Source organism: Rhipicephalus sanguineus, chromosome 9, assembly GCF_013339695.2.
Source record: "Rhipicephalus sanguineus isolate Rsan-2018 chromosome 9, BIME_Rsan_1.4, whole genome shotgun sequence".
In the NCBI taxonomy this organism is placed as follows: Eukaryota; Metazoa; Arthropoda; class Arachnida; order Ixodida; family Ixodidae; genus Rhipicephalus; species Rhipicephalus sanguineus.
The window spans coordinates 53,227,401-53,240,329 of NC_051184.2; the positions used below are offsets into that span (position 1 = coordinate 53,227,401).

Below are 12,929 nucleotides of genomic sequence, written 5' to 3' on the forward strand. Positions count from 1 at the left end.
TGCTGGCGACATATGCTACAATGCACCACTCACCCTTGAACAATGCTCCCAGTGCAACCAATGTGCTCGGCGTAGGCCTCCTCAATGTGTTGGAACATGAACGGGTGGTTGCAGATTTTACGCAGCTGCATGATGGTGTTCATCAGCGTCTTGGTGCCACCCTTGCCCTAATGAGAGGCAGAGAGACAAGCGTTGGTTCAGTCGATCAGGCATTCCACAGCGGCAAAGATTTGCGCCTCTGCATTCCCCGCAGTTTTTTAACGCAGTGCAACACAATACAAGAAACACTTACCATGTTGCTGTAAACAAATACAAATTTACATTAGGATGAATGTGCTCGAAGAGGGTCCCGTGGCCTTTAAGGCAGGGGAAGATTAACATTTCCACTGGGATGATCAAAGAACATTCAGCTGAACTTGCGCAGTTAAGCTGAATGCGTGTCATTTTATGGCCTTGACGGGCTGAAATTTCCACAGCCACATCTGAAGTAACTCAGCGAATGTACCTATTAGGCATCTTCGGTGCTTGTACTGTAACAGGAAATGCTAAATGCGTGCGTGTTTAAGGAACGCATATGAGGTCCTGTGACAGTAGCACTTTTCCATTATTGATGCACTTCGCAGCAACACGTTGCACACACTTCACCGCGTAACACCTCCACCACGCGGCAAAGATGACTTTTGGGAACAACTATGGCTACGTGCCGATTTATGTGCGAGAGCACTGCTTCTAGGCAGCAAGGTAGTCAACATGGCCGCAATAGCGGCTTCGATTGATACCGTTTCAGACGTGCGAACGTAGCGGATGGTCCAAAAAATTCGACGGAAAAAAGGTTTTGAAGTCCTAAATTTTGAACATTATTTTACACTGCCTATACAGGTTACATGGTGTTGCGAAGGCGTCCGAATTATCGGGCATAACTAAAAAATTGGGTGCTCAACAAAGCGGTCATTGATTGCATTAGCCATTGCAACTTGTTCATGAACTCACCTTCTTGTCCTTTTCAGATCCATCGGTTAGAAGTACACCCTTCGTTTGCATGTGTCTGTACAGGAGTCTCTGCAGTGCTGACATGTCGCACTTCACGACGTATTCCACCTGGCAAATGACAAAAAAAAAAGGCACTTTCAACAGAGCCTAAGCAAATAGATATCTAATAGCAGCCTGCCATAAAAAGACAAGACCAAAGATGAGAAAACTGCCTGTTAAGAGAAAGATACAACGCCACTAAAAAAGCTAAAAAAAACAAACTGAAGCATTGTGCAAATGCATCAAGGCAATTGCACCATTAGTGCATGTGGCCGCTATAACAAAGCACTATGTCCGATACTTCTTTTCCAACCAATCACTTTTGAGGATGTTGTTCTGATTGCATGCCGATTGTCTAGGAACTCTTGAGAGTGGATGTAGCTGAAGGAATGACAGACATATGGCTAGTAAAACTTTCACACGAGCAGTTCTTGGGAATGCTGACAAAACATTGATTGTTTTATCAAAGCACCACACTGGACATGGTGGCTGACTGAGAAGACTGTCCAATACATTATCATTGTGGTGCCAGGCAGAAAAAAGTTTTTTCTTTGCACCTCCGTTAATCTGCAAATGCAGGCAATCTGAGGTGCTGCCGTTATCCCAGTAAGTAAAAAAAAAATAAATTCTGGTGTTTCATGTGCATGTGGCATACTATGCATGAGGGATGTGCCTATGGGGCAGTGCTTCGATCACCAGGCTGCATTGCTACATGCCCCAAGTTCCAATCTCACCCTCAGAACATTGTAGACATCTTAATTAATTTATATCAAGTGCACACATGCACTGTGCTGACACCACTTGCTTACGTGTGTGAAAGTAATTCGCGTGTTTAGACGTCACTCGCGTATGTGCGTGTGTGACATCACACTGGAAAGTAAATCACCCATTCAAAACTCCTCGTGCTGGCTAAAGAAATGCCATTGCATAAAAAAAAAGGGCTGTGCTGAGGCCATAAATTATTATTTTGCTTCCCGAAGTTCCTTCAATGTACTTTTTTTTTTTCTTCGTTAATTCAAGTTCCATGTAATTGCGTTTCATGTAATTCAAGTTTGTAATTCATGTAATTCATGTAATTCAAGTTTCATGTAATTGCATGAATATGAATCAATTGACCAGAATCGACCCTAAAGTCACAGTTTCTTAGTTTCAAATGATAGAAAGCAGCGAGCAATGCCAAAGACCAGCAATACTGTGGGAATGGCCATAAGAACAACTCACCTTTTCGGGAAGTTGGGACTCCACCTCTTTCTTGAGTCTCCTCAGCAAGAATGGTCGCAGGACCTTGTGGAGACGCCGAATGATCAGGATCGTCTCTTCCTCGTTTAGTTCAACCTGTGAAGTCAACGGAACGATCAGGTCTGGCTGGCGCAAAACCTTCACTCACAGCAGGTAACTCTGGAACGGCCAGAGTGACATCTCGTACTGCTCGCATTCCCAACTAATAAGCAGCACATTGCATATGAAAGTCATGTATAATTACAGGTAATGTCAAGTCTCATACTTTGATCCTGCAAAATAAAGATGTGTACAATACACGGAAGCTGTTGCAAATTTAGCTGGATTTGCCAGATCCATAGCCGGATTAGTCAAGTAACACAAATCTGTCGCACTATCTGCACTTGCAAGCAGAAGCCACAATGTTGCACACTGGGAGAACAAAGGTCCGCAGATGCGCAATTTGGTATAACCTTACACCTGCAAGTTGTCACTGTAATATGTGAAGTAGTTCTTTTACAGACAGTACCCGAGATGAAATGAAAACGACAGTACTGCAAAGTAGATGGAGCCACACTTCTATGACTGACTACATTGGTAGCGACTGCAGCGTTGATAAGACTGGACTAGGAGTAAGAAAGGCAATGCTTGCCTTTTCACCGGTCGTCGCAAACGGAGCGTTGAACCACTGTTCAAACGTGTTGCAACTCTTGAAGATGCTTGGCAGCAGGAAGTTCAGTAGAGCCCATAGTTCAGGCAGCTTGTTCTGCAAACGGAACCAAAAAAAAAGCCAGTTGCTAAAGCCTGTTGCTCTCTGCCCCGGTCACCTTCACATGATACTTCCTGTGAACAGTTCAATGAAAAATTAAATGCTCCTTTTGTACGTTTGCACTACAGCGCGGTGTTTGCTTTTTTTTACAACTCCCCACGCACAACACTACTGGGCTTTAAATGGAAATGTGACTTGCGTAGAGAAAACATTTACAGTTATGTCTGCCCTCAACAACACAAAGCAAGAAAATCCCGTTAGAACGGGCATCTGTGGGCGAAGAGATAATGTCACAAGAATAGCACGTGCCAACAGAGACACTTCAACTGGTGGTGGCTTACGGCACGGAGCCCGCAAGCACAGAGTAGGGGGAAAAAAAAAGAGACTAGACGCACGACATAGGCTAGCATGCCCGCGATCTCTCTTTGGCAGTGTTCGTGAGCAGATGACAACAATGTTTCCTGTCAGTGGGCATGTAATTTTTTTATTATTTTTTGTTGTGTCAGTTCCTGCACGCTCATGCAAGGAGCCCGCAGTGATGGAACAAGAAAGGGACGCGGACTAACGCGCTCCGTGTCCATGCTCTGCAACTGTGGTGGAATGGGAGCAACACACATGACCGGTTTCCCTTGGTAACCGAAGTGACGGATTTTTTTTTTTTTGTCTGCCACCAGATGGCGCTAGCACGATGTGGCTCTCCCGGAGCTTGAAGTTATCTGGTTGCCTCAAATAGCGGAGCTCCACCTCCTAAATGTTTCTTGCTCCATGCCCCCAAAACACAAATGCACATGAACCTCAGTACCACTGAATTTCGGTCAGCTGCCAGCTAGTAATAAGTTCACATGCTACGTGACGCCAACAGGCAGAAAAGAGTGTTCCACACTCGTCGTCATGGCTACTGGCGGCGCTAACTGACGCTCCCACGTTTAAAATGTACATATATACCCTATAAAGTGGATGGAGGGATGGCCACCGCGGTAGCTCAGTTGGTAGAGCATCGGATGCGTTATTCGAAGGTCGCAGGTTCGGTCCCTGCCCGCGGCAAGCTATCTTTTCGTCCACTTTTCTTTCTTCACATTTACCTTACGCTTACTACTAAAAACATCCCCTATACTTTCCTTAGCATTATTGTCTGTTAGTGCTCATTAATATTGTGTATAACAAAGAAAAACAAGCCCTTAAAGTTAACACTTCTGTCCTTCAGTACCACTGATTCATCTTTAGAGCCGGGGCACCAGCACCTGCAAAATAGGAGCAGGTGCTCGTGCACCTGCTCCTTTAGATCACGATTTTGTGATCACATTGTCTTTATATTACCGGCACACTAAGAACTGCAAGGACTTCATATTGACATATGTGCTTAATTATTTTTTTTTTTATACCGTGACCGTTTTAATTGGCTAAAGCTGTCACGTGAGTTGTCTTGCGGCACAGTCGCAGAAAGAGCTTAAATTCGCGCCACATACAAATATACCGTGAATAAACGCACCTGCAACGGTGTGCCCGTCAGCAACAGGCGGTGCGGGGCGCTGTAGTGCGTGTTGAGGATCTGAGTCAGCTTGCAATGGTGATTCTTCATGCGGTGACCCTCGTCAATGATCATGTACTTCCAGCGGATCTTGGCCAGCACCGCCTTGTCCTTGATGACGTACTCGTAGGTGGTGATGAGCACGTTGAACTTGCTGCTGCGCAGCTGCTGAGACAGCTGTCGCCGCAGATTGGGCGAACCCTTGTATGCCACCTTGACCACCGACGGGGCCCACCGGTCAAACTCTAGCATCCAGTTGGACAGCGTCCTTGGGAAATGGAACAAACCACAACAACACTCTCATGCAATCTTTTTTCCAGCTAGAGTTTTTTTGGCTCGCTTAGCACCATAGCGCAGTTAAGTTAAAGGAATACTGAAGAAAATTTTTGCCGCCAAGATTTTCAGCCAAACTGAGAGAGACTGGGTGCTGAAATCGATAGACACAATCTTAACTTCAGGCAGAAACTAGAGGAAACTAATGAATTTAGTGCTTTTACAATCTGCAATGTCTAATGGCCATGCCGTGAACTAGAGGAGGTGGTGTTTGGCGACGTTAAATGCACCAGAAACAGGATGCCAGCAGTGCCAGCCGTCACCCACGTCTCTAAACCCGCCAAGCTCCTACTACTAAATGGCGGGGCATGTATCAACGCCTTTGTGGAGATGGGAGAGTGGGATGTGAAGGATAGGTGGAGAAAAGGAAGTAGCAGGAAAGCAAAACACGCATCCTGCATCCGCTGCGGTGGTGACTGACGTCACGGCTCGCGCTGGCGTGCAGCCGTCGCGCGCTGACAATTCTCCAAAAATACACCCAACAGTTCAAAAATATGTGAAATAAACTCTGTTTATCGAAACAGTTGCGTCTTCCAAGTAGAATTTCGATGTTTTCGTCAGTTTTTCCAATTTTTGTTCAGTATCCCTTTAAAATATCTGTTGTTGCAAAGAAGCACCTTACATACACTTTCTTTTGTACTTGAGACATGACTAGTGTAAGTGACACTAGCAAGCCTTACAACAGGCTTGTTTATTGTAAACGATGACCATCCTTTATAAAGAATTTAGTACAATTGGAAAGCTTCCTGGGAGATTTGGACAAGTTTTAACATAGCCACTAACAGATACAAAAGGTAGAAAAAACAAACCACACTTACGAAAGTGGTACAATGATGAGATAGGGTCCGTTGATACGCTTCTTCTCCATCAGGTATGTGATGACAGCAATTGTCTGCAAGGTCGGGCAGAAAAGAACAAAACCTTTGATCACTGAGTCTTCTGGCACTTCCAAGATAACGTTTCGTCTCTCATTTCCCTTCAAATTGTGCCGAGAAACGTGGTACCCAAGAACATAAGATGTGCAAACTTCAGCACAAAGCAAACGTCACACATCTCATCCGTTCAAATCTAGATGGCCGACTTCGCACTAGAAAACTTGGTAAGCGCTATTAGCCCGTTATTAATTATTATTAGTACTACTATCCAATATTAGCCGGCATTCCTACCACCTTTTTTTGCCCATACCGATCCACGCATTTGTAATATAGTAAACTCTCGTTAAGACGAACTCTGTTGAGATGAATTCTCAGTTATGCCAAACAATATGGGAACTTTTGTTTGGTTTTCCATAGACTCAATGCCGAAAAAATCCGATCAAAAAGAACCGCCTAACACATAATCTTCAGTTAATATGAACTTTCGCTGTGACCGCCAACGCTGGCGAACATTGCAGTCTAGGTGGGGTATTCAGGTGACTAAGAGAAACCAATAAAAGCAATAAAATAAAGCACTTCCTGGCACAAAAATGCAAAGTGAGTAGTATTGCTGCGGAAGGAGGGAGTAAAAAAAAAAACGAAAAAGAAAGGTCATAGGTCAGGTCAGTTAGTCAACGATTAGAAAAAGTTACTACAGGGTTCAAAACGGGAAAGCATCTGGACCTCTAAGACAAACTTGCAGACTTTGAAGACTTAAAACACTCTCGAAAGCTAACTGGAATGCCACATTTCGCTCGTGAAGAGGTGCACTCATTCTCACCTGAATGGTCTTGCCGAGACCCATCTCGTCGGCCAGGATGCCGTTGAGGTTGTTGTTGTAGAGGGAGACGAGCCACTCGAGCCCCTTGACCTGGTACTCCTTGAGCACGCCATTGACCATGAGCGTGGCCTGTTCGCGGACCTCCTCGCGGATGGCGTGCGCTATGTTGTAGTAGTTCTGGTAGCCGCCCGCCTTGTACTCATCGTCCTCAGCAGCTGCGGCCCTGTGTATTAGCACAATTAATTAACGTACTGTGTGTTAATGAGATTACTCGGCAGAGTTTGCCAGGTGGCAAAGACGTTACTAAGCGGTGATCACACTGAATTGTTTGTGATCCCTTTCAGAGTGATAACACTGAGGTTTGAAAGGGCACTCACTGAATCACGTTCTTGACGTGGTCGTCGGGCGAGCCCTCCATCTTGCCCGGTACGCTGACAGGCTGTTGCTGCTGCTGCTGTTGCTGTTGTTGCTGGGAGTTGTCGTCACCCTCGTCCTCCGACTGTTGAGAAGACCAAGAAAGAAATGTGGAAAGGTGAGCGGGCGAAAGAGAAAACGGGACAAATCAACTATGCCGAACCTCCCAAACCTACGCTTATCGAGGCGAAAGGTGTTCGAAGCAGTGGCCCTCTCTTTAAGTGATCCAGAAGTATCGGTAACACCACCAATACACAAAGTATCATTTCTTCATCAACACCCTCTCAAATGCAACACGGCCTCCAAGATTTTCAGCACGCTACTGGCACCATCCAATCTTGGGGGTCGTGCCCAGACACCACGCTGGCTATCAACAACCTTCCTGGATACTAAGGGGTTCCCTTTAAATAAAGGTTGAATAATTTCTTCTAGTTGTGGCATAATCGTACAAAAAATTTTGAAAGACCAGCGTACCTCCGTGGAGTCATCGGTCTCACCCTCCTCTTCGTCGTCACTGGCTTCTCTTGGCGCCACCTCAAATCTGCAAAAGGAGAACAGAAAATTAGAGAGGTTGCTGCACTCTTGAACTGCGGTGCTACAGGCAACAACCGCAAGTTTTTAAAGTTCTAGAGGATCTAAAACTTTACACCCGGAAACTACAACAAAGCCCAGAAACAACGATGCTACAGATTACAGCATTGCGTGTTTCTGCATCTGCCATCTTTTACTGCTGCTTGCACGCACCGAACATCACACTTTTCACCAATCTTCTCGTACCAAGCACCGAAGGTTATGGGGTCGAAATGATGGGCCGCGCTCTCAGAACACGGAGACAGTCACGCCGTCCAGCGACAAGACAAACATGTGGACATTTATTAATGGCTTTTACAACGGCGAGCTCGCCAGCCGAATCTAATACATAACTAGTAACACGCTAAATAGCCACATACATATAGCGAATGCAACACACCGACAACATAACACACAGAACTTAACACATACTCCGAAACCTCATTATAACAATGTCAGATCTGCCATGAGAATAACTTCGTTATATCCGAAAATTCGTTATAAACGTTTATTTGTAGCACTGTATCTATGACAAGACTATTCTTCATTTACTTCGTTATAACCGATAATTCGTTATATCCGTGTTCGTTAAATCGAGGTTTGAGTGTACAATGTACCGCTAATGCGGCTCACCCCGAGGGCCGGTGGGAATGAGCCATGGTAATGTCCCCACAGACCCACCGCGAGAGACGACCGTCCACGCACGCTGCCAAACCCCAAAGAGATTGCTGTTCCCTGTGCGCCGGCCTAACCTCACCCCCACGAGGCGGCTCTGCTGGTGCCACCGCGCTAACCTTACACCGCGCACAGCGCCACCTCACACCTTACCCAGCACAGCGCCACCTCCCACCCGGCGGCGAAACCAATTACGACAAATCTGCCGGAAGCGCGTGCGCCACGAGGCGAAAATGACTTTACAGGAGGTGATAGCACCATTACAAGGTTTCCCCATGAGCTTGCCATCACTCAGGGTCCTGCTCCTTAAGGGGGGATGCTACGCTTTTCAAAAACATTTTTTTTCCAGAGTACCTTGGTGAAATTTGTACAGTTAATGTAGTTTTTACTGCTGATTTCAAAAATGTAATTATTTTTTTGCTGAGACAAATAGTTTTCAAGATATCTCGAACTACTACATCATCAATTAAGGCCTAATTAGCTAATTTGCCACACCTTGCATAGCAATGTACAACCCACAGAATTCGTTCAGGATGTTCATACTGTGTCGTAATGTATATATGATTGTTCTAAGCCATTTCGAAGAAAAGTTGTGGGATGTTGAACCTGACGTGAAAAATGCCCTCATTGACATCTTAAACAAAAGCTCCATGTAGAAAATTTTCTGAAAAAACTATTGCAACCAAACTTACTTTATGACACATCCCATCCATTTATCTTTGAAGCAAAAAAAAATCATAGTGATAACCCAAGTAGAACAAGAGATATTGCTCCTCCATAACGGGAAGCGCATGAAAATTCTTGTTTTGAGAAATTGAGAAAAAACGTTGGCACACATTTTTATTACAGAAGATGTGACCAAACCACCTCAAAATGCACCAGAAGCATAGTCTGAATGCATCCTACGCTCATGCCTCCTCTTGACTAGCTTCTGGAGTTCCAGTGAGGCTGTTCTTTTCTTTGTGGAGCTGATGCTGCGCCGGTGGTCTTTTTCTCTGGCCCTCCTGGAGCCGGTGCCTGTCGCATTCATGTCCATTTCGTCCAGAATCGCTGTTGCTGAGTGCAGATTGCCTGTGTTGAAGCGCAGCACTGCTTCTGCTACGGCGGCTTCAACAGCGAACAGGGATGCATGATGCTCTTTGGCGGCCAAACTCCAGATCACTGAGTGCAGGCTCTCATTGGAGTTCTGCGTCTTGCCTCGCTGGCACCTCTCAAGCAAGGCCTTTTCGGATAGCCGGGTATAAACCGGCAGCAGTGCCTCGGCCACCTTCTTCGGTAGATTGTAGGCGTGCTTCGGGTCAGGCTGTCCCTTGGCTTTTGCGGCATTGTGTCGACACCACGAACTTTCACCAGCTGGGCACAAACTGTGGTCCGAGCATTCATCAGTGGAGGTGACGTGGCGGTACGTGGCCATCACAGCCTTTTGCATCTCACCCACGTCACCTTCATGTGATTTCAGTGCTCTGCCATAATATGTGCTCAGCCTGGTAATCAGCTCACCTGTCAGCCTGCCTTTCCCGCCAAGGCCTCTTTTTCCCTCAGACTTCTGCTTCTGCAGCAGGTTACGCAAAGCGGTGCCCATCCGTTTTTGCACGTGATTAGTGCAGTCTTCTTTCTGCACTTCCACATAACCATACACTTTGGCCTCTTGTAAGGCCGAAAACGTCCTACTGTCGCCATCACACAACACAGTTGTGTAGCGCAGGCCATGGCGTTCAAGCGACCTCTGAAAAAGAATAAGGGCCGCTTCCACTTCCATCTGCCCCGCTTTGCTGTTCGTGTTTTTTTGGCATTTGTGGTTTGCCCTCCACTCTTCATAGCCATCGCTACTAGGCTTTGGGCCCACCTCGCAGCCGAGGCAAAAGTTAGACAGAACGACGTAGTCCAACACATAGCCACTAAACAGTTCAATCACAGAGCCGACGCCGATGTGAGAAGAGTGGCCTCTCGTCATCCACGTGCCGTCGTAGCTTACGGCAATATTTCCCCTGCGGCCAAAGCACAAGTCATCGTAGATCGCCGTGACTTCGTTCGCGCATTCGCTCATAGCGGACTCCGCCGCTCGCGTTGCAGCGGGTGCCAACGTATTCTTCAAATGCCGCTGGTATGTTTTGTGGTGCATACCGCGGTGCGAGATGCCCATTGTCGCGAAAATGTCATTCATTTTCGTTTGACCGTTGCCGGTAGCCACCATCGCCCTCGCCGCAAGGAGGTTTATTTGAAACGCACTGCACGTTTTTGTGTTGTCCGCGCGCGGCGAAGTCCATTTATTAGCGATCACGCCGCACGTTTCGCAGTGCACTGATACCTTGACGGCAAGTCCGTAGTCACGATCCCCTCTGACGATCGTAGCCGGTCCGTGGCAGACTTTACAGCACACGACGCCCATTATCGAGTTCAACACATCGAGGTGCATAACTAAGTAAGGGGCGGCGTGGTCCGAGTCGAGCGTCGATGCCTCGCTGCAACTGGCGGTGAAGGAATCGATTTTCCGCGCTGTTGCCGGCGCCGATGAAAGCCACTCGAACGTTTCTTTCTCACGGGCACGATTTTCTTCGACTTCGGCCTCTGTCAACACCTTGGCGTCGACTCGTAGTCGTCCGGAGTCCGCTGCAGCACTGGTTCTGCCATCATCGCTGTCGGAGGCAACGCGCTCAGTCGCACCGCTGCTGAACGGCCGCGGAGCGTCAACGCATCGTTCCTCGGAGTCGACCAAGGGCTCCGACGACTTCGCAGCCTTCCTCCCGCGACCCTTACGTTTCTGCCGACCAAATGCATGCACGGTGCGATACTTCTTTGCGCTTCCAGGCATGGCGATACGATCAACACTGGCAGACTGCGTTATCCGATTCCGAGGCGTCACAGCGGTAACCCTTTCAAAATGGCGTCGGGCCGCGCGCGCAGCGGGCTTGCAGCCAACCGGAAAGCGCTATTCTGGTCACGTGCGCAGTTTAGCCAATGGCAATGAGCGCTGCCGTTCGTCTTTGAGGCCCAGTATTTCGAGCCGAGCAGACACGCAAGGTTGCTTACCGAATAAAAAAAAACAGCTGAAAACGCGCTCTTTCAAACAAGACTAAAATGGCACTGATCGAGCGCCTAGTTTCCGAGTATCGAAGAGCCGAAACCAGCGCTGTTTTCCCTCAATTTAAAGGGCCAGACGCACGGTTTCGATTTTTTAAAGTCGGATAATGATAAAAGTTGGTGGTTTTCAGCTACGAAAATTTGTAAATAGGTGCGCAATGATGTTGGGAACAAGAATAGAAGGTCTGCGAAAACTCGATTTTTTGGCCGATTTTCGGTCCCGAAGTGCCGCGTCCCCCCTTAAAGAGGACGCTCAATGTGGAAAACAGTAACTGAAAGGGTTAAGCCTGCACCCTTTGACCACTGTGGATTGGCTAATAGCGGATATGTGGCATGAGCAGCGAGTCAACACGTTAACAAAACATTTGCGATATGTTCCGATAAAACTGTGCCTCATCTTACTACTTTTATAACAGCAGCAGAGGATTCGTGTGATGAGTGCATCGACAATGGCAGCGAGAAGGCTTAGGATTTTTGTGACAGGTTGCAAACCTTCAACACAACAAATTAATGTGTCATGATTTCATGATTTGTGTTTCAGAGGACACTGTGTGTTTGCCCACATTTTTTTTACAAGGATGAAGGCTCAGAATTTGGGTTTCAAGTTCTGCATTAGCACGACAATATACTGTACGCCCATGAATTCGTAGTTCTTACCCTGGGTGCATTTCGAGCCACGTGTCAAGCTGGCTTGCCAGTGGAGCATCCTTGCCTTCGATGACCTTGCCAGTTGCCGTCTCGATGACATTGACCCTGAGATCGCTGTGCTGTGAGCTTTCATCCATCATCTGTGCAAGAGGCGAGAAAATAAGATCATCTAATGTCATCATTTTAAGTGGCTTGCTTCTGGGCACCTAGAAGCCAAAATTACTAGGGGTGTACGAATATTTGAACTTTTGAATATTTTTCTAATAGCGTCTGCTAAGGATGTGCGAATAGTAAATTTTAGGCTTGAAGCGAATTCGAATCGAATACAGTCTGGACTGTAGTGTATATCACACATTATAAAGAAAAATGAGCATATTTGTCATGAACCCACTAACCAGCACAATAGTTTTTTAAAATTGGAACAAAGCATGCGTGATCGTCACCCTTTTCGGTTCGAAGCAAAGTGGAAGAAACTTTGCATAATAGGAGGATTTGAATTTCAGTAGGATGCAAGTGATAACTGGTAAAATATGTTATGTTTTAAAATTTACTAAGTGCATGCAAGCCCATTTAACAAGCTTTTAAACTTAAGCAATGTTTAATCCATATGAGGGTAGTAACCTTGAAGTAGAATTTTGCGGCAGTGCGGATTTTTCTCGAATAGGTGTTTTCACGGCTTAGCACTCATACGCTGCAGTGAAACCACCTTTACAAGTCGTTACATGCGGTCTAATACACACCTATTCATTTCGAATACTTTTCGAAATTTCGAACAATTTGAATTCGTTTCGAAGCGAATTCAAATACTGTAAGATTCGTTCGAATATTCGAAGTGCCTGAATATTCGCACATGCCTATACTTTTTTAATATGGTTTATATTTGATTCGTATTTGAAATTTCAAGTACTCGCAAACCCCTACTTATTTTCAATTCACGAAGGTTCCGAGACAAGTTCTAGCCAAGGGATG

The 12,929-nt window shown here is 46.3% G+C and overlaps 1 protein-coding gene across 2 annotated transcripts in view; it reads right to left on the reverse strand.

Annotated features, from left to right (window-relative positions):
- Positions 1–12,929, reverse strand: part of LOC119405150 (transcription activator BRG1) — a 50,828-nt gene that overhangs the window by 26,657 nt on the left and 11,242 nt on the right. For both annotated transcript variants that reach the window (XM_037671951.2, XM_037671950.2), the window contains exons 8-17: positions 11,970–12,100; positions 7,461–7,527; positions 6,950–7,071; positions 6,573–6,795; positions 5,696–5,769; positions 4,506–4,812; positions 2,900–3,013; positions 2,251–2,364; positions 991–1,098; positions 34–167 (exon numbers count right to left, since the gene is read on the reverse strand). In XM_037671951.2, coding sequence (XP_037527879.1) covers positions 34–167; positions 991–1,098; positions 2,251–2,364; positions 2,900–3,013; positions 4,506–4,812; positions 5,696–5,769; positions 6,573–6,795; positions 6,950–7,071; positions 7,461–7,527; positions 11,970–12,100 — 1,394 coding nt within the window. The remainder of the gene's footprint in view (positions 1–33; positions 168–990; positions 1,099–2,250; positions 2,365–2,899; positions 3,014–4,505; positions 4,813–5,695; positions 5,770–6,572; positions 6,796–6,949; positions 7,072–7,460; positions 7,528–11,969; positions 12,101–12,929) is intronic.